This window comes from Vidua macroura, chromosome 2 (genome assembly GCF_024509145.1).
Source record: "Vidua macroura isolate BioBank_ID:100142 chromosome 2, ASM2450914v1, whole genome shotgun sequence".
Lineage (NCBI taxonomy): Eukaryota > Metazoa > Chordata > Aves > Passeriformes > Viduidae > Vidua > Vidua macroura.
In genome coordinates this window covers 8,462,540-8,484,632 of record NC_071572.1, presented here as the reverse complement: position 1 = coordinate 8,484,632, position 22,093 = coordinate 8,462,540, and the positions used below count along the sequence as shown (strand labels likewise).

At 44.7% G+C, this 22,093-nt stretch overlaps 1 protein-coding gene across 1 annotated transcript in view; it reads left to right on the top strand.

Annotated features, from left to right (window-relative positions):
- Window positions 1–513: 513 nt before the first annotated feature.
- The window catches only part of TSPAN7 (tetraspanin 7), a 92,053-nt gene continuing 70,473 nt past the window's right edge, over window positions 514–22,093 (top strand). Inside the window, exon 1 of the mRNA XM_054001862.1 lies at window positions 514–687. Within this exon, the coding sequence (XP_053857837.1) occupies window positions 607–687 (81 nt within the window). The 5' untranslated portion in view covers window positions 514–606. The remainder of the gene's footprint in view (window positions 688–22,093) is intronic.

Genomic DNA, 22,093 nt, shown 5'->3' with positions numbered 1-22,093 from the left:
GCTGCAAAAGAGGCACGGCACAGGCAGAGCTGGAGGAGCCCCGGTCCCTCAAATGGCTTCGGTGCAGAGCTCTTGCTGTAACCAGAGCACCGTCAAACCTGCACTACTTGCCCTTGCTGTGGTCTCCAGACCTTTGCAGCTTGCGCAGGAACACACATTTTAATCGTGACACTGAAAGACGTTTTCTCCCGTACGAGCAATTCCCTCTGCAGCTCAGACCATGCAGCGCCTCCATTCCCAAGCCCCCGAGCAGCCCAAGCAACGCCTCCGAGCATCTTCCCGAGAAAAGGGGTGGCCGGGGGGTGTCTTTCACCTCATCTTTCAAAACCTCGAGCCTCCCCCCCTCCCCGAGATCTTCCAGTAAATGTCACCCCTGCGGCCGCCCCCCGGCAGATGATGTTCGAGCCCCCTGTGCCCTGCCCTCGGCGGCCCGGGGCGGGGGTCCCCGGGCGGCAGCAGCGGCAGCAGGAGGCGCGGTGAGCCCGGCCGCGGCAGCCGGGCGCTGAGCTCACCTCCCTCCGCCCCCCCGCTCCCTTCTCCCTCCCCCTTCCCTCCCTCCTCCTCCGCCTCCTCCCGCGCCCAGCCTGCAGCCGGGATCTCAGTATTATGGCATCGAGGAGAATGGAGACCAAACCCGTGATAACGTGTCTGAAAACCCTCCTCATCATCTACTCCTTCGTGTTCTGGGTGAGTGCGGCGCGGGCACACAGGGACCGCTGGGCACGGCCCGGCACCCCCCGGCCCCCACCTGCCCGGGGCGGGGGGCACCGGGGGCTCCGCAGCGCGGCTCCGCCGGGGTGGCACCGCTGGGCGAGCGGGGACGGGGCATGTCCGCCGGAATACAGATCTGCATGCACACACACACACATATATATATATATATGAGCTCGCACATATATACACGCACATTTCTGTGTATAAAAAATGATGGGTTTTGCCTCCTCTCGCGGCGAGCGCGTCCCCGCGAGCCCCCACGGGGGAAAGTTGCAGGGGTCTCCCCGAAAGCATCCATAGCCAGCCCCCTCCCCGCCGCCCCTCTGGCCGGCCGGACCGTGTCCCCACCGCCGGACCGTGTCCCCACCGCCGGACCGTGTCCCCGCTGCCCGCCGCATCCACGTCCCTCCGCGGGGCGCGGGGGATGCCGCCCCAGCCCCCCGGTACCTGCGCGCAGCAGGGGCTGCCCTCGCCCCGGCCGCGGTACCCGCGTTTCGTAACCGGGCTCAGGCTCCCGCAAACCATTTTCCTGACCCAGATGCATTAATTGAGTTGCCGCGATTGCCTGACGGGCAGCCCGGCCGTGTTTTTCAGGCGACCCCGGGGGCTGGAGGTTTTCGCAGCGCCCCGGCCTGTTAGTCAGCAGATCCCCGGCAGGAGCCGCGTATCGCGGCGGCGATCGGCAGGTTAAAGACCTTTTAATGGCACACGGTGACAACACACGATAATGGCCCCGCTGTGTGCAGTTAGAGACCTGCTCCGCACATCATCGATACGGCGCTCTGAGGCGCATTTGTCACTTCCTAGCCGGGGGAGCTGGTTGCGCTCTGTCGGTTTGGTAGCTCTGTGCTGTGGAAAGTGTCTGTGAAACACACTGACTCAAATCTTCATCTTTCTGCTTAAAGAGGCATTCTAAACAAAGAATTGCTTATTCATGGCAATAACGGTTGACATCCTTACGGTGAACATCGGACTTCAGCTGTTTCAACTTTAACTTCATAGGCTTTCATATTTTTTTTTTTTTAAGCATAACCAAAAGACATTTTGCTTATCCATACTTATGGCAGTACCTCGGTGTTATTGGCTCCCTTGTACCCCCCCCCCCGATATTTAACATATCCCCCCCCCCCCCCATTTTTTTTTTAATAATTTTGGTGGCAGCAGAGGTGTCTGATGACTGAAATGGATAGGAAACCAGAATAATCTGTTCGGTTTTTTGTTGGCAAGTAGATTCTTCACATTAGTCTCAAGGAGGTAGGTGGCTAAGTTTATAGACTTACCACAGTTTCAAGATTTATCCTTTCCAGTCCTCAGTTCCCAGCGGATCTGTAAGAAATCCCTCTTCATTCTGTGATGAGTGAACAACTGCAGGAGCTCAGGCGAATTCATGGCATCTTTTAAAATTGTGTGTTTTTTTTTTTTTTTTTAAAGTGATCGTTGTATCTGTTGTAGCCCGAATAAACAGAGGACTCAGATGAGCATGCCCGTTGAGCTAGCACATTTCACCAACACTAATCTCATTTAAAAAGAGAGAATTGTACACTGAGCCAAGCAGCTGGCTGAGGGCATTTGTGCCGTAGGCTGTCAGGATGCCAGGCCAGGTTGACAGCTGGGACCTCGTGGGGTAAATAACACAGCTGAGCTCGGGTTTGGGCTCCAGAAACATGTCTGTCCCAGTGGGATGCTTTGCTGTGAATTCTCTTCCTCTGAACACAGGTCAGGCTCCCGTGTCTCCTGATCTTCTCCAAGGGCATGGCCCACTCTTCCATTTACTTGACATTCGACGGCCAACAGAGTCTCTGCTTGTCCTCTTCCTTGAGCCTGGAAAAGGAGGAGGAAATCGATGGTTGGAGACAAATCCTGCAGCCATGATCAAAGGAGAATGAAGAATCGTGCTTGCTGTTGCATCTGGTTTCTCAAGGCTCCAGCCTAGGGACATAGGCAGGTCTCAGTGGGAGAAGACAGCAAAGGATTCAGTAAAGGTCCAGAGCATTTTACAGCAGATTCTAAGTCTTTATTAGTTCTGTGCTAAAAGGAAGAACAAAAACAAACTCATATTTTTGTCCTCTTTCTGGGCTCTGAATCCATTTAGAATAAATTGGAGTAGGATGCCATGAGGAGAGCAAAAACAGGATGTACTCTGGCTGTATGCTCATTTTCTTTTTTTCAGTCAAGTTTGAGAGGTGAGGGATGTATGGACTCCCCTCAAACCCCTCTCCATTATTTTCTGATTTTTGTATTCTTAGAATCTGCTGGCTCCAGAGTCAGTGTAACTCAACTTGAGTCCTTGTGAATTCTCAGAGCTGAAAATATGGGAAGGATTCTATTGGAGGAACTATTTAATTCTTTTTTTCTTGGACTGAGCTAAATACCAGAAGGAAACCATGCCAGCACCACAAATGGCTGGTTTGTAAATTTTTATTCTGACGGCTTTCCCACATTTTTTGGAGAGGTTGTAAGCTGATTTCTGAAGAAAGCTCTGTGTTGCTTAGCTGCAGTTTGCATGGTTTTTTTTCTAGCTGTGGGAATGGAGCTGTGATACAACACAGGGCAGAAACTTGTCCTGTGACAGGGTGGTGTACAGTGGCAGCCCTTTGCCTGTTGGGTCAGGCGGTTACAGATGTGAGGGAATGGGGAGAAGATGCTTTTTTGCATCCAGTGAGCTGTCTGAACCATCATGAAGGACTTCTGTGTGTTTCACATCGTTTATAAAATAAGAAAGTCTGTGTACGCAGCATATTCCCCCAACAAGTGATTTTTTGTCAGGCTTAAATATGAATTGCATTTGTATCTGTGGGACAGATGTGTATAGGTGAAGGCTTTTAGTATAAGCATTAAATGAAGCTGCACAGATTTCATGGGAACTATAGGACCGTAATGGGGAGACACAGTTTATTCAAATTTCATACTGCATAGCTTGTTCCTTTCCAAATAGGTTTTGTTTAATGTAACTTGTTATTTTGATAGCTTCCTCTCCTCCCCCTCACCATACTTCCCAACTTCTCTCTGTAAATGCATCAACATGGTAAAAAAAATTCCATAAACAGAGATAACAAGCTTTTTGTGTGCTCATATGTATTGTTATTCATAGAACACATTAAATGCTTAAGGTTACCACTTTTGGTCCTTAAGGGATGTAGTAATAAAAATTCAACAGCTATTTTTTTCCTAATCAGAATTCTATACTGAATGCATCTGGTTTGGAACTAGCAGATTAAAAAAAGGTGATAAAAGCTCTGCTTGGCTGTTAGCTATTTTTATTTTTTCCTTTTGGGTATCATAAATTGCTTGCATGGAAATCTGAGTTAGAGCCTGTCTTGTTTTTAAGAGAAGATGAATTTTGGATTAGAATTCTAAGTAAATTCTTTATAGGAGAGAGAAACCTTGAAGCACCGCTCAGTACCTTGTATTTGTCTAGTACTTAAGTAACCTTTGGTCTTAAAACATGTGTATAATTAATATTTCACCATAGCCTTCTAAATATATTTTGTTACCAATTTAACTGCCTGCTTCAATGTGTTTTGGGAGGGAGCTTTAAGGGGCATGCATTGTCCTTAAAGTTATATGGCTGAGGAAAATGCATTTTGTCTTCCATGCAAAGCTTGTTGTTGCCCCAAATAGGCACTGTAGCAAAGTGATTATTTTCTGATCCTAGGTCCTGTGAGACACTTGGCACTCAAACGAGTGCTTTGTGTGTGCTGTCCTGCTGGAACTGGGTTTTCTTACTGTCAGTTAATGTAATAAAAGCATGTAAGTAGAGTTTCCATTTGGATAATGTTCCAAGGTGGGTCACTGATCTGAAGAGCATCTTCCAAAGTTTTTGGGGACTACATTAGGCTCTTAGAACTTGGCGTGTCTTTGGCTATGTGACAAAATCAGAGCTAAGGTACCTACTCATAATTAGTGGTAGTTTGGTTTTCCAAGTTTGTATTGCTTTGAAAATAGACCTGTGCATCCTGGTGTGACCCCTTGGAAGTTAGCAGGTGGCAGGAGAGAGGTGGGGCAGGTGAGTGTCACTAGGCTGTGAGGCCACAGCAGGGCTGTGATTTTAAAAAAGGTTGAAATTGCATGTTTTCATACAGTTCCTCTTCTTTTAGCCAGTTCCTCTGGCAATGTGGTGTCACTAGTGGAGGTCAGGGGGTCTGGAGATGACCCCATGAAGGGTGATGGGCTCAGTGCCCCTCTGGCATGGGAGGTGTGGGAAGTCCTGGTGAGTGCTTTAAAGTGCCCCTCCCATTTTCATCATCCCAGAATTCCCCCAAAAGGGGGTCGCATGTGGGTGCTGGGAGGTGTCTCTGCTGTTAGGACTGTCAGCTCCTGCTGTGGCAGGAGGGTGGAGGGGGCATTTCCCTGCCATTCCAGGGGCTCACAGAGCTTTTTCCAGGAAATGACTGAGACAAGGAGCAAGTCTGGCAGCCTGCTCAGGAACACAGATTTATGGCTCAACTCCTGACCCATCCTCAAATGCAGCCATCTGAGCTCTGCATTGTAATGTGGGATTAAATTTGCATGTCCCTTTGAGTTACTAGTGGCATTAGTCATCTCCCCTATAAGTGTCCAGCTGGGTTGCTGAAATAACTGGTTTTCTCCCCAAATCTTCTTTCCAGTGCTTCTGCATTGGTTCCTGCACGTTTCTGGTCTTTTTAATACCTCTTACCATGCCTGTATTTCTTTTATTTTAATTATTTTAAAATATATGTTAGCAGATGGTTTTAGAGGAAATATTTTGGGAAACTTTTAGCTTTCCCATGTGGCTTAGATTGCTCAATCTCTTGGTGGTTCCATTTGATTGCAAAGTCAACATTGCTATACTTTTAGAAAGAAGTGTTATTACTCATATGTAGTTACCTGAAATCCCCCAAAAAACAAGCTCTCAAAAATGAACAGTATCCCCCCATCATGACAGAATTGAAGTGCTCTATTGTTCAGGCACAAACCTCATGCAGTTGCCTCTTTAAGTCAGTTGTTTCCTGTTCTGTTCGTATAATGATATACATGAAAGATTAAAGATAATGGTGTTCTCTAGTAAGCATAGCCCAAGGTGAATTCTGTTGGCTAAATAAATAACTGGAATTTTAAAAACAACAACAAAAAAAGGCTAGATGGCGTTTGAAACCATAACTTCAGAGTCAGCTTTCTAAATTCCTTTTTTGGGACGTGTACCCAGCTTGGCTTAGTTTAGTGGGGTTTTGATTGGGATTTTTCACATTCTGAAAATGGGGTGGTTTTGGTACAAATTAGCATTTTGCACCTCATTTAATGGAATAATTAACTTTGCTGTCAGCTAAATGCTCCTTCTTTTCTGTTTGTGGAGCTGTGCTTGCATCTCAGCAAGTGCAACTCCTTGACCTTGCAGTTTGCATCAGGACAGTTCTGTAGTTTGAGGATGGTGACATTTTCACATTAATGGGTGAGTTTGGACTGGTGAAGGGGGATAATGGGTGACTTGAAAGTTGTTTCAGTTCTGTTTGGGAAGGCACAGGATGCATTCATAACCAAGAAGTGTCAGGAGCCCTTGTTTTTCACAGGGAAGGGCATGAGGCTGTGGGGGAGTGCCACTATATGTGTAGTAAACATTTGGCTGTTTAGTGTTCCCTTGTGCTCTGAGCAACCTGTTGTGTGGTCTAAACATGGTAAATATAAATTCTAGGGAAAGGTGCTGGGGAGGCCTCGTTGATACTTTTCCATGAAAACAGCAGTAGAGTCCTTGGATGCTGGTTCATTCCATCCTTGCTTGTCAAGGAAATGGAGGCAATTATTGTAGGTAAACCAAGGGAATTTAAAATGGATCCAATAATATGATTTTATCTCTGTTTCTGTGACTATTTATCAATTCCCTGTGCTGTCAGGGAGGGAAATTAGGTTACCTGGTACCGTTAGTTGTCTCCATCTCTGGATTTTTATCATCATTTCTTCTGTTGTTGCAACTGTCCTACAAATTTACGTGCCAGTGAGTTAATAGATGAATATCTAGAAAGGCTCTTTGTGCATGTGAGCTCGCAGAAATCTTTCACATGCTATTTAAGCCCAGTGATGCTTGTTACAGAGATGCTGGCTTTGCTGTACTGCTGAGTCCCTTCTGCAGACACCAAAGTTGCACTTTTCAGCCCCGTTGTTCTCAGTGCCTTGCAAATCTCAGCGACTGAATCTTTAGAATAAAATGCAGGACTCCAGAAGTGACTGTGGGGAGCAGATGACAGATATTGTGTAGCCATTTATATTTGCATGATGTTACTTCTTTAGGCTCATTTCTATTAATTAGCTTTTAATCATCTCTCAGAGCAGAGATCCTTCACATGGGTAGAACAGGCTTCTTTCCATCCTAGCTCTCTCTCATGGTGGTGGGCAGATGGTTGAAATGTTCTGTCTCTATAACACTTCTGGGTTAGGAGAGGGAAGCATTTGAATTTCCCTTGCACTAAAGGGACTCTGAAGCATGGCACACTTGTGTCTTACTGGATTATCATTACTTCATAGCTGAGCTGGTTCTTTGAGCCCTGGGAGGAGGATGCAGGATTTATAGGAGCTACTGTAATGAAAGAGTGGAAGTTAATGTTGTTAATACTAATTTTGATGTAATTTCCACATAGTGTTTTGCAAGATGTTTTCCAGATATGCTTTTTATCATCTCTATGTTTGTGGGGACAGTACTAAAATCTTTACAAGATGAAAACAGCCCCCCTTCCCTCTCTGTTTCTTGCTCTCTGTTCCTGGCTGGTCACTGTGTGATACTGGCAGTGACCCTCTCCCAAAAGCCAGGCAGCATTCACCACATTCACCAACAGCCTGGGCTATGCAGAAGGTTGAAATTTTGTCTTGCCATCATTTATTATTGGGAGATATTTGCTGAGAGCTTTGAGAAAAAGTTGGGTTTGGTTTGGGCTGAATGTGGATTTGGATGGATCAAACTGAATTGTTGTGTTTTTTTTTGTTGTTGTTGTTGTTGTAATATTCAGAAAGGGTCTTTTTTAAGAGTTTAATTGCTAGGAGAATGTGATGGGGTGAATAATGACGTGATGGACTTAATCTGCAGAAGCCTCTGGATCTTGGGAGCAGACCTAAGGAAAAGGTTGGCATGCTTGTAAGGCTCTGAAGAGAAGTCAGAGAGGAGAAAAGAGAATGAAACCCTGTAAATATCATAGGAAGAGGAGCACTTACATTTCCCTTAAACAGGGAAGAGAAGGAAGCCCCTGCTGTCTGACCCACATAACCACCCAGTGCATTAATGCTTTTGAAGAGAAATGATCAGCTCAGACCTGCTGCTGCCACAGGATTGAAGCCACCAGGGAAGCTGACAAGTTCCTCAGGATCTCGTTCCTGACCGGATTATGGGCACTGCTGCAGAGAATGCAGTACACAGGAACAGCAAATTGCACTGAATGCCACCAGCAAAGCACATCTGCAACTCAGCACACAGGAAACTCTTACTGTAAGGACCTGAGTACATCTCCTGCAACTGAAGATGCAGCTAGGCCATGCTGATTTAGTAATTTGATTTGTCATTTGGACAGAGTTTCTCATGGGCTGGCCTCCATCTGGAAGCAACTTTGAAGTGTTTGGAGAACTCCTTTTAGCAATTTTTGGCAAAAGAATATGAAAAATTGCTCATTTTGTATGTTTCTGAAAGTAAATGGGAGCTATATCAAAACCTGACATTTTTGATGTAGTCTTCTCAATGATAAAAACTTAATGATTTGGGAAATTCTAAAAAAAAAGAGAAGTTTTCAAAGAAATGAGAATTTCCTGAATATGCCAGGTAGCACTGATTTTTTTGTTTGTTTGTGGGTTTTTTGTTTGTTTTTGTTTGTTTGTTTGTTTTGTTTGGTTGGTTTTTCTGTTTTTGTTTTTGTTTTGTTTTGTTTTGTTTTGTTTTTTTGTATCTGGACTTGAAACTGAGGCCAGTTTATGGCATCACAGGTTGTGTCATGGCATGTGATGTGTTGCATCAATCCAGTTGGGCAGCACCAAGGCTTCAAAGTTGTGTCTGGGACTTGGAGCCCAGCCACAGGTGAAAGACTGTGGCAGAGTCTGTGGCAGAGATGGGAACCTGGGGTCTGCAGGCCACATAGCCTGCAAGGAGACACACCTGGACTGAGATTTTTGTCCATGCTTGAAGATAATACAAAGGTGCAGCTTGCTTGGACTGTCGAGATACTCTGCTGTGACCTCAGCCAAAGAGAAGGTGAAGGACATTGTAAACAGATTATGGAAACACATCCAAGTCAATTCCAAAAGCTATTTGAGATGGAGGATTGCTGCAGATTTCTTGCCGTGTAGAATCCACGATTTTTGTCTTCCCTAATAGTCTCCTGCCCAAAGCATTTTTATTACAACTTACTGTGGCCTCCCCTGACTCAAAAGACAGTCAACACACCAGAAATGTGTCACATAGGTTGTGCCTTTCATTCTTGGGAGAATAGGTTAAAACAGAACAGGAGACACTTTCCAGGTATGCATTAACAGAAGAACAGATAGAAATTCAATCCTCCTGTTTCACTTCAATAGTACTTAACATCTAACTGGCTCTAATTAGGCTTGGAATGGGAACATAATTAAATGCATGTCTGTTTTCCTTTGAAAATAAAGAAGGGAAACAAATACAGATAGGTTACCCTCAGTACTTTGATGCTGTCCCTGATGGCTGCATCTTATGGCTGGGTTCATTTTCACTGGTGCAGCTGCCCTGTGCTGGATGTAGCATTTATTGCTCTGTGGCATGCACTGATTGCAGATAGAGCATGATTCAATTTACCTGCAAAATAATGTCTTAGAGGAAACCAGCAGCTGATATTATTGCATGTTTTTGAGATTTTTTTTTTCAAATTTCCTCTGTTTTCAGGTCATTGATGCTATACTACAGCTCTTTTTTATATAGCTGAATCTTTGAGTCAGTTAAAGCTGATCCAGTGTGCAGTTGCTTATAAATGTTGAGGTCAGCTTGAGTGTTACCAGGAACTGAGTTCCTCTTTCCAGTATACTTCAGGAAAAGTGCTGAGTTAAATTGTGTGGGTTCAAATAATCTAGAGTCTTAAATTGATCTCTTTTGTCCCTGAGTAACCTATAGGCCATCTGTGCATCACCTGCAGTCTTCAGGGGTTTGGGTTTTTTTCTATGCAAGTGTGATCTAAAACCTCCCGAAGAAAGAACCAGGACCTCAAGATGTTGGAGAGCTGACATGCAGGAATGTTTCCCTATTATTTCCTGGAACATACAAGCCAACCCTGGGTATATTCCTTGTTTCCCATTCTCACAAAACAGGAGCTGATGCAAAGGGATTGAATCAGGATTTTCCAACAGAAGGTCACACCACTTAAAAAGAAAAAAAATGTAGTGCACAGAGACAACCTTACAGGTTTATTTCTGTCATGGCAAGTAGGACTGGGGACACATAACAGCCTTTCTAGGAGGCAGTGTGACCTTGCTGCAGTTACTGAATATGTGCAGGATGTCTGTGCAGCTTTCAGAGCACTCGTGCAAAGCTCTCACTGGCAGGATGGGGCAACTGCTGGTTTTGCCCATGGCCTTGTAGATAAATAGTTCCTTATGGGAAAAAAACCCACTCCTTTTTAAACCTTTCCCTATTGGTCTCCAACTTCAAAGTGATGTTTTCACTGGGCATCCTCCCAGCATGGAAAGGGCAGCTCAGTGCCCTCTGTGCCTTGCCCAGCACTGACTTCACCCACCCTCAGCTGTGTTTACTGGCATTCTCACCAGAGAGATGTGCAAGGCAGGGCCACTGGTCCTTGTCTCATCCAAGGTGGTCCCTGCCACAGCCAGGGGACAGCCAGCAGCATCCTGGCCAGCACAAGAGCACTGCAGGCAGGTGTGGGGTGGGCTCTCCCTCTATACTCACCAGTGAAATGACAAATTGCAGGAGATGTGCTGGACCAGTCAGTTGGTAATAAACAGTATTTCATCCAGCACTTGTGTAATTTTCAACTGAAACCTGCAACAAAAATGAAACCTCCCACTCCCAGGACTTTTGTGTTTTGTAAGCAACAGCTAGTTGCTTTGTGACAAGATGGTCATACTCAAAATAGGTATGTCTGTGGTAGAGAGAATTTTCAGCTCATGGAATTGATCAGAATGATATGGAAGAGTTGCCTCAGTTTCTGTGAGCTGGTATGATATGCATGTAATACTCTTTAACACAAAACAAACTTGGTCCCTGTTGTACAGAAAGCTGAGCATGCTGCACCATAGCTATTTTTTAACAGAAGTATCAGATTTAATGTGTTCCCTTCCCTCCTGCTTACTGACCTCAAATTGCTGGGGGACCAGGCAGGATTAATCCCTGTGCCATGAAGAATATCCAGTATTAAAGCAAGGAGCTTGGTTGATTCTTAGAGCAATGCAATCCTCAGATGATAAAGAATATAACTGAACCACAACCACTTAGTTGATTTCTTCTCTTAATTTCACTTAATTTCCAGTGTCATAATAGGTGTCAGACCAAAACTAATTCCTATTTTTTCCAGCACTATTGAATATGAAAAATATTTAAGATTGCAGACCTCTAAATCTGAAGGATATAGAGAAGAATCTCATGCTGTCTTAGCTCTGAGGCAATCAGTCAAGTTATTAATGATATAAGAATAAGAGCCACCTCATCAGTGAGGAGCAGACAATAACCCAGTTTTTCTTCTAGTACCATTAACCAGCTTATCAGTTGTTAACCAAGCCCAAGTGTGTGGCACTAAAATTTTCCCTTTGGAAACATATTTGCTCTACATCATATGTTAGTGCAATACTGGTAAGCAAAAGAATATGAACTAGAAAGACATTTCAAGAAGAATTACATCATCTCTGGTTGATGAGCACATGTGGGTGGACTCAGCTTGGTGCATATGAAAGGTGTAAAATGTCTTACAATATCATCTTGCTCTGCTTAAATTCAGTGGGAAGCAAAAATGACCAAACTTTCTTATGCAGTCAGGCAATGGTTTTTGAAACTCACCTGTGCTTAATATTCATGTTCAGTGAAACAGAGAGTTACTCTGGCTTGGATTCTTCAGAATTCCCATAGACATGTGGCTGGGAGGGTTTATCATTTCATTTGTGTGCTGGATATCTCAACAGGATAAACTTTCTTCCCCTTCCTCTGTTTAGTAAAATTCTTCCTCTGGTCTCTAGACTTGCTTTGGTTACCCTGTGATTTTGCAGCCCAGCATCATTTTACAGAAGATGTGTGATCCTCTGGCCTGGTGGTCCCACTGAAGTTTAGATGGACCCTAAAAAGGTAAAATGGTGAATAAAATTTTGCAGCTTCTATGAAAACCAAGCCTAAACTAAAAGAATACAAAAGCAAAAGACTTATCTCTGTGTTGGTGAGATGGAGTAGAGTGAGACCACATGAGTCAGCTGGTGGATGAATAAATGCTGAGTATTGTGGCTGGCATCAGAGGCCATGGCAGAGTGCATGTTACTTGGATTAAATTCAGAAAAAACTGGACCCTGGCTGCACCCTGTATGTTGATAAAATGGGATTTTTACAACATTGATAGCTGTATGTTATATTTTCTCTATTCTTAAGAAGCATTGTGTAATTACTTATAGCAGCACTAAACCTTTGGATTTATTTACCAGTGGTAATACTTGAAAAATAGTAGTTGGCATGTCCATTTGATAAGACAGAGCCACTGGTGCAAGTCAGGCAATATGTCTAGGATGTGGCACAGCTGCGAGTTAGTTATTTTAAATCCCTAACTGTAATAATTATTATGTTGCAGCACTTACTTTGACATCTTACTTCAGTTGCAGGTGTAGAAAGCTGAAATAATAATTAGGGTTACCTGATGTTGCTTGTGGAGTATGGGAATGCTTCTGAGAAGTCTAATGAATAGTGCTTGTGAAGACAGATTATGATGGAGCAGCTGGCTGTGTCTGAGCTATGGAATTGATACACTTTATTCTGATAGCTTCTTTATTCTGAAGCTGCATAGACAATGCTCTGAAAAAACCTTTCAGGCTGCCCAGTTTCTTAGGAGAGGGAGTGGAGCTGCTGGTGCATGAGAGCAAGCCCCAAGGTGAGTGGGCTTCCACAGCTGGGAATGATCCACACAGCTTTCCTGACTTCACAGATCAGGCAAGCCCTTTCGTGGGGGAAAAAAATTCCTGTCATGCAGGGCTTAGGGGGGATAGTTTTTCTTCAGGGAAAGAGCTGCACATTTCTGTAGATGGATGGATATCCAGCTTTGTTTTGGAAGATTATTCGACTGGGGCACAAGCATGTTGACACACTCTCCCATGGAGAGGAGACTTGGTGTACCTGCTTAAGAATGTCCTCATCCTCTTTGTGCTGAGTGCCAGCGATCTGTCATCTCCATGGCATGTTCCAAGTGTGGCAAGCAGGATCAGGTTTAAGTGGTGACCTCCAGAACAAGGTGGTTTGTTTGCTTTTACCCTGCTGTGGACATGGAGACACAGAGGAAGATTTTGCTAACGTGGAGTTCTGGTTAAAGACCAGTATGCAGAATTTTGTCATTTATGGATTCTGCCAGGTCTTGTGAGTGGGATTGTCAAGTGCTTCTAAGAACTGGGCTGACTTCTTAGCTCAAGAAGGGTTTCTCTCTAGTTTACTCATGCAGTGGATATTATGGCCACTGCAAAGAGTTATGAGCAGTTTAGTTTGATAATTTGTAATCAGGCAGCTAAAAAGAACATTCTGTGTGGGCATGCAGCTCTCAGGACTCTGCTTTAGCACAAGGGAGAAAGCACCAGCACCTACAAGAGCAGAGGCTGTGCTGGGAAGGACAGTGGGGCTTCCCAAGCTGTCATTTAAGGCTAGAACATGTTATAAGGAGAAGGATATCAGATAACTTACTGCTTGAAGGAAACTTTTAATTTGGGGATTTCTTCAAGAAAAAGGGAGTTTGTTCATGCTGAGAGCCTATTCGGTAGCTTGTGCTTTCTCCCACACCCCAGTGAGACCTTTCTGGAAGAAATTAATGCTGGCTGCTCTTGGTTTTGTGTCAGAGTTAAATTAAGGCTTTTCACTAGCCTGGATTAAGGTGTATTTTGGTGTTTGGTGGGTGTAGGCGGTGACAACTCATGGAAAGATGTGATCATTCATCCTAGTGTGCATCTTGAATCTGAGTGGGTGAATGACAGGCTGGTTTTCTTCTGATGGCTCTGTGCAGTTCTATCTAAAACCCCTTGTAATGGCTACTGCCCAGCTGGTCAGGCTGAGAGCAGAGCAGAATGGCTTAAAGCAGTCACTGTTTGGTTCTTACCCTCTCCTATGGCTTGGTGAACAAGAGGGCAAAGGGCTCAGCAGGGACTCAGCAGAAGGTAATTAATTTCTCTGGCATTCCTGGACCATGCTGCTTTTAGGCAGGGAGGATTTTCAGGTTAGCCACAGCATGAGTTCTGTTTCCCACTTCTCCTTCCCTCTGAGTGAGTATCATGTAGGGACAGAGATTGCTCTGTGGCTTAGTTCATGCTTTGTTTTCCTTTAACACCTTATGTGGTGCAGTTTAAATTACACTTTTCAAATGGTAAATTGCTTGGGAAAGACTTCTTAATGCCATTTCTCCTGGCAGTTTATTTCATACTTTTCATGCAAGTCGTACCAATCAAGTGTCTGGTGGGGCTGCCTGCTAAGCAGTAACAGATGGCCCATGCTAGCAAGGACAGGAAGGATCACAGGGGTAGGAGCCAGTGTTATCTACATATGTGTTTTGGATTGCATCATGAATGCTTCCCAGGAGGAAGCACAGCTGGCACTGGAATTGCAGAGATCTGATTTTCAGTATTCTCTATTTGAAGTTTTGGCATATGTGAAAATCAAGTTCATGTTGGGCTAGATCAATAATATTGAAATTCTGCTTGGTTAAAATCACTGTGCTTGCTAGTTTTCTGGTTTGTTTTTTTCTTTGTTTGTTTGTTTTCTTTTTTTCCTTTTTTTTTTTCTTTTTGCTTATCATGTAATCCAATGTACTGTGTGAGAGAAAATACACAGGAGAGAGCTGCCAGGTCTGTGATGTAATCTTGCTTCCATGTGTGCTCTACCACAGGATGGCCTGAAAATGAAGTAACCAATGCAAAACTGCAGGAAGAAAACCAGAATTTATCACAGGTGGTTTGACCAGTATTTCCCCCTCAAGCTTGCTCTGGCACTAAAATACTTGAGTACCATGCTAGGCAAAGGGCCAAAGAGGAGAGGGGGATGTGCAGAGCTCATGTTCTGGGAAAGTGTCTTCCTAATGCTGGGCTGGCAGCATCCCCTATGCTTCGACCTGGTTTTCATCTGTAGCAGTGGGCACATCTCCAAGGGGGCAGGGAAAAAGCATGAATGAAGAAAGCTGTGATCTTAAACACAGTCTGTGGAGGCCAAAATTTGATTCTGCTGAGGTGGCCAAGGCTTAGCTGCAGCCACCTTTGCTTTTTGTGCTATATTATATGGGATGTTTGTCCAGGTGCCAGCAGGAAAAGGCCAAGAGATCCTAGGCACAGCCACATGATTAAGATTTGGCACACCAGGCCTTTCAGATGGCTCTTAGAGTATATATTGGTACCTGTCTTCTCTTGACACTAAGAGACAACATGAATAAAATTGTGAGAAACTTCTTACTGCAAAATTCACTATCAGACAGACATGGGAAATTCATTACTTCATGGTGTTTTTGGGGTTTTTTTGCTTTTTGTTGTTGTTGCTGTCCTATAAGCTTTCAGTTTAGAAGATAATGTTTCATTTGGTTCTGACATTTAAATCCTTTTCCTTTCCCTGCATGGACAGAGGCTAAGCAGTCCTTGCTTTGTACAAGGCAACTAGAGCTTGTGTCAGTCCTGGGATGATGCAATCAGAACCACAGAATGGTTTGGGTTGGAAGGAACCTGAAAGATCCTCTGCTTCCAATTCCCTGCCAAGGGCAGGGATGCCACCTGCTAGACCAGGCTGATCAAAACTCCACCCAGCCTGGCCTTGAACTCTTCCAGACTGGGGCAGCCATAGTTTCTCTGGGCAAACTCTCTCCACCCTCTGCCTTCTATTTTCACCAGCAGAGTAATAACCTGTAGTAGATAAAACACATTATAACTGCCCTGAGAATGATGTGGAAGGTAACCTAAGGCAATCCTGTCAGGATATGCCCTTATCCTTGGGCTGCTGAGCAAGGGGAAGACCCTTCTTGTCAGCCTGGCCTGGAAGGATTTGTCTCACAACTTGCCTTATGAACTTTGCACTTTCCTAGTGCTACATCACTGTGTTGACCATGGTTCCTGATGTCTTGATGTGTGTCTTTTGAGCATAAGCAGAAAATGTTGGCAATGTGTCAGGAAAAAATCCATGAGGAATGCCTCTAAAACACCCTGGGAGAGAAGAGGAAACCAAGTAAGGTGGTGACAATTCCTCCTCTCCCCCTGGCCCGTGTACACAAACTTACTTGGGTTTAGGGTAAAGCCAGATTCTGCATTCACTTAAAAGCTTTTTCACCAACAACCTTGTGTGTGGAGACAGGACTAGAAACACATTGCTGGTCATTCAAAGGAAGGAAAGATAAGTTTATCCTCACTTTCTCCAGGAGACATGGAATATATGGCTGTGCTGAATGGTCAAATGCATTTACCCTTGATGGAGGTGGCAGCTGGGTATTCCCTGGTTCTCCTGTTCCCTGTTAGCTCTGGAGTGGAGTCCCAGAGCATTCCTTCTGGAGAACAGCAAAGGAGGGAGCACCTGCTTTTGTACATAAGCTGCTGAAGATATCAAAGTATTTAATGATAACTCTCTCTTGCATTTCCCTCCCTTAAGCTCTGCTCTTGAGAAATAGCTCATTAATTTGTTAGTGGCTTGATGAGAAAGGAGGGGGTGGAAAGCCATTAGCGAATGGCTTTGGTCCAGGTCAGGTCTCTCTAGAGCAGGAGGAAGCTGCTCTTTCCAGTGGGGAGATCAGGAGCTGGATGGTGAGGAAGTTGCTTCCCCTGTTATTCCATAGACTAGTTTGGCTGCTGCTCATACACAGGCTGCTATATATAAAATTTCTTCTTGATGGACATGACAAGTTACCAAAGAAATGATGTAAGGGCTATAGGACTTACACAGATTCCAAAGTTAACTGCCACATTCCTCCCAAAACTTCACACCAGAGTTTAAATGTGGAACCCTTCTCTCCTTTTCAAAGATCTGTGTGTATATCACAAATCAACAGGCAAAAAGATCTTTTTCATAATACTTTGACCTGATAAATCAGTCTTGCAGACAGATAGAAATTGGCAGGTTCCTTTTGTATGGGTTTGGCAGGCACTGCTAGAGGAAAAGGCAGTTCATTACCTCCTTAGGAAGGAGAATACACTATCCATTGCCATCCTGGTCTCTGACTCACTGTTACAATGAACCATCAGTCTTTCACATGACTTTGAAACTGGAAAGAAAACCACAAAAGGACTGTAAAATGTAAGTGTTTGTACTTGGTTCCTGTTGTAGGAAGATGTGGATTTTTGCATTACATATTTCAAATTGGTCAGAGAAGCTGAGGAGGCCTGTAGAGACAGAAGATTTTACTATGCTTTCTGTTACAGCAAACAATATGTGAAACATGATTCATATAGAAAAGTTGGAAGAATTTAGGTAACTTAATCTGATGATGTTGGTATTTGAACAAAGAAAAACTAGCATTGTTTGTCTCTTTATGAAGGGATATAGTTGCTCAGAAATATCACACTACTGAGGTTTTATAAGTCTTTACTCCTGACATACCTGCCAGCGTTTCAACAGCACACCTGGGTTGCACTTTTAAGGCTCCCAGCTTTAGGAGTAGAAGACAAATGGTGGATAGTTTGTCTTGAAACAATGATAAAATGGTATTTGTGTGCATATACCTAACCTAAATACTAACATCAGGAATAATGTTGAACCTCCTGGATGTAATCCCAAAGTTCAGAGTTCACTCTGCTTCTGATGCTTCTAGCAGAAACAGTTATCCCATTTTTAATACTTCTCTCTAGCTAACCAGCAGGTTTCCTCTGATTTTATGACCTGCTCCACTGGGAATGCCTCATCCTAAACACCATGAGCTCTTGCACTTCCCCTTTTCCTTTTTTTAAAAACTGATGAAATCATCTCTCTCTCTCTCTTTTTGTTATCCCCCCCCCCCCCCCCCCGCCCTTCTCCCCCCAGTTTAAAGGTTTACCACATATTTTTGGGTTAGTTCAGAAAAACTTGCCTTTCCCTTTGAGGGCTCCCTCTATTTGAAGCTCTGTCCAGCTTGTCAGAAGTCCAGATGCTGGGACATGTAGGCTGTGGTACAGTCTGAGGATCCAAGCCCTCACTTGCAGGCTGTTTTCCCTGTGCTTTTGTCCTTGTTCAGCGTTTTGGGAGGGATCTGCCTCTTGGGAACTGCTAAAACAAGAGAGGGGACAGCTGCACTGCAGTGGCATGGAGGATTTACTCTAGTGCTGAGTAGCACAACCACGCTAAATCCATCCTGTGCCAGCTGTATCTGGGATTTGTAATGCTCTCCCAATGAGGCTGCAGTTATTTACTGTGAGTGCTCAGTGTGGCAGACTGCTCTGCCCTCATCAGCACCTGTGCCCTGAGCAGCATTGCACACCCTGCACACCCTCCTGCTGTGCCCTTCAGGTGTGATGGTTTGATTTTTTCCTACACTCAGCAGTGTGCAGGGGGAAAAAAAGGGGGGGAAAAGGGGGGGAAAGGCTGCATTGCATTTCAAAAAGGGAGGGGAAGGAGCGAGGAGAGATGAAAGGTGAAAAAAATGAAAATAAAAGTGTGAAGTGCAGAAGCATCCACCTTGGTGCATTGTGTACTGATGCATGGGGGGAATGGCATCAGCTGAGGCACCAGCACACACAGAAATGTCAGGAGTGCAAACTGGGCTGCACCCCTGACATCTCTGTGCTTGCTGGTGCCTCTCCTATCATCTCATTCACAACTAACCCCCCCGGACAGCACGGTCTCCTGTGCAGAGATGAACTCTCACTCGCTGTGTGATTGTTGACAGCACCACCCAGGTATTCCCAGGGGTGCTGGTGTGGGCAGGCTGCCTGTGGTGTAGCTCACACTGTGTTGTTAGTGGTGTCCAAGTGCCTCCCCCTGTGCCCAGGCAAGGCAAAGCTCCTTTTGAAAACAAGTCGAGCCCAGGGCTGCCTGGTGTGCTCCTGTGTTATCCTCCAGCAGCAGGCAGTGGGATGCCAGGTGGCTCTGCTGGGGCAGCAGCCCCTTGCTTACCCCCAGAGCAGGGTGGGAGCAAGGCTACACCGGGGATCCCTGCCCCTCAACCCCTAATGCCATTTTCAGAGTTTCTCTAAGGCCATAATAGCATGTAATGCCTTTGCGTAGGAATTCCTCCTGTCTTTCCTTTGGGCTCTTCTTCCTTCAGGCAGCTTCACCTGCCAGGAGTGAGTGTGGGTATTGGCTTCCTGTTTCTAGCTGTGTGAAATGTGTGCAAAGATGCCAAAGCAGAAAGGGTGGGCTCACAGAAAGAGAGAAGGGGAATGTTTGGAGAAGGAAGGCAAAAGCTAATGGAGAAGGTCAAAGGGAAATAGGTAATTGAGGCAACCAACCGGTCAATTGTTGGCCAGTACAATAAGTGGCTAGGCAGAATAAATCAGGAAGGTGAAAGAGGAGATAAGGCTGGCAGAGCATTCTGTTTTATGGCTCTGGTCTTTGCTTTCTGGGACATTTCACTTCTGTATTACTGGGTTTGGTGCTTCACTGTGGAGCCTATTCATGCCCCTCTCTGCTCCCTGTGCCTCAGGGTGAGGAGCTGCTGCCCCACTGAGCCCCCTCTTTGGTGGGGGGAGGCAAAGGGGGAAATGTTGTGGGAGCAGGATAGTGCATCTCAGGGTTGTGTTGGGATAGAAGAACTTCAGGAAATGGGAAGGGGAAGACATCCCTGTGCTTCTTTTCTACTTGTCATCGTGGCATAAAACCCCTTTATCTGTGGATTCATCTCTGCAGCAGAACCAGAGGGGCTGGTGGGAGGGGAGGCAGTGTGGCACAGAGGGCAGGGAGGGAAATTTCCAGTTGTTTAGATGCAAAACTCCTATCAGTCCCTTTCCCAAACAACTTTGTCATGTTGTCCCACTTGGTGGCATCAAGATTCACAGAGTTTTCACCAACAAATCAACGGTGCCAATGGCATTGGCCATGAACATTGTCACTACAAGTGCCACTACACTGTCACTACCTGTGCCTTGAATCCAGCCCCACACCTTTGGATATACCTGTGTGGCAGTATTTTAAAGCTTTTTGTGCAGGAAAAAGGAGTGCATATCAAGGGTACTTAGGCTGGAAGAACTTATGTCACCTTCTGGGGGACTTGTCACAAAGCCGGCTACAGCAACGTCTTTGTCATGAGTCACGTTGTTGTTAATGAGTGTGAACACTGAACCCCCCAACGAGCCAAGCACTTCACTGGCTGCACCCCACGTGTCTGTTCCATGTGCAGTGGGACTCGGGCCTTCAGTGCAATCCTAAAGCCAAGGGGTTCCACATGTCCAGTCAGATGTGCAGGAGAACAAGTTTCAAGGGTCTTACTTTCCATTCCTATCAAAATTCCATTTTCTCCCACTTCCTTTTCCTCTATTGAATTAAAAAGCCAGTATCACTAATGATCCTATTTTTAAATGTAAGTTTCAGAAATTCATGAGCTGCCTGGGTGGGACAGAGCATCTCTTTTGTTTGCAAGTGCAAATCATTAGATCTTTGCCAGACCATGCATGTTGTGGAGTAGCTTAAGGAGACTTTTCTGGTGACATTAAGGGACAGAATATGTTGAGACACCCAACAATAGTGAAATTGAGCTTATGGTGGGCAAGTCTGTTCTGAGAGAAAAGGACCGCTTCAGAGTATTTGTACTAATGAACTTTCTTTGTGCTCTGCTTGTTTGTCTGCTTTGTTCTCTTAAACGATGGTGCATTTCTGGATAATTTCCTCTGTTGGTGAGCTACCCCCATCAAGTTGAAAGTTGTCTATTTTTAAAATGCCAGCTGCCTCTCGGATAAAAAAGCCAGTGCTGATGTACCGTTGCTTGCAATGCATTATTCAAAGTCTTTTTTAGACTCTCTCAAATAAAGAGCTTCATTAATATTTCAGCGGTCGCTGTGATTCTCTCCAAGGGGGCTCCATTCCTTTTTCTCACTTGACACCCCTGTACTTCTCTGTGTAGTGAAGATGATTGGATTTCGAGTTACCTTTGGTAGAGTGAACTAATCATTTCCTGCAGGAAATGGATCTTAAAAGAAAATTTGACCTTGAGATTGGTGCTAAGCAGATACCTGGCATGCCCAGGGTCTTATCACAGCCCTCAGCAATGGGAGTAATTTGGGAGTGGAGGGGTTGTTTTGTGCACCAAACACCAACTGTTGTGCACCATCATTCTGATCATTCTAGCTGGCTTTGCTAGCTTAGATGGGAGGTAGGGAGGGGGATTGGAAAAGGAGAATCACAACAGGTTGGATTTCTAGACATAAAGATTTACCTAATGATGTTTTCTTATGAAAATATTAACTGCATTTGCACCGATTTCAAAATTACACTAAGGGCTATTTTCTTTTTTTCTTGCTGTTAAGTACAGAACCTGTGATAAAGCTGGGGTTTTGAGAAAGAACAGAGTGATTTCCTCACTTGAGGTACTGGAGGAAAATTGGTAGCAGGCAGGTCTGGAAAAAGTGGGTTTAGCTCTAAAGAAGAAAGGATGAGACAAAAAGTATTAACTATTCTGAACTCACTGCAATATGAGTAGTTCTCTTAATTTATAGGGTTCTTATATCTTTCCTTGGGATGCCACAAATAAAGATTCCTTTGGCTTGATTGTATTTGACAGGTTTTGGTGCTGGGAGACAGAGATCTAGTGATACAGAGCTGCGTAATAATTTTTAAGAGGTAGTTTCTCAATACATCAAGCAATTAAGTGTCTGAAGGGAAGACAGGCATTCAAAGCTGCTGCTCACCCATGAAACAAGAGAAGGAGAGAGAGAATGGTTGCTAAAAATCATTGCTGCATCCCCTGAGTGCACAAGAGCTGCAGGCTGGGGTCTCCCCTGTGAGTGGAGGCAGTGGAGGGAGGGATGATGAAGAGGTAGATCTAAGTAGGGTGGGGACCATCAGTTATCAAAGAAATAAAACAACCATAAGCATAGAAGGGATTCACACTGTGGATACCTGGAAACTGTATTGGCTGCCTACAACATACCTGGTTTGCATGTCAGGCAGCTCTTGCACTGCCAGAGTTCTTGCACTGTCAGGCCTCTTGTCAGGACACTGTAAGGGGAATCCTGTGGCTTTGCTTGCAAAATACTAAAAATGCTGTGAGCTGCAGTTGCTGGGCATCCAGAAACTTAAATTCTGCTTTGCTGTTGAAGAAAATTACTATGACCAGGTGTCCTGGTTTTGGACAAATTAGGGGAAAACACCTCCAAAGGA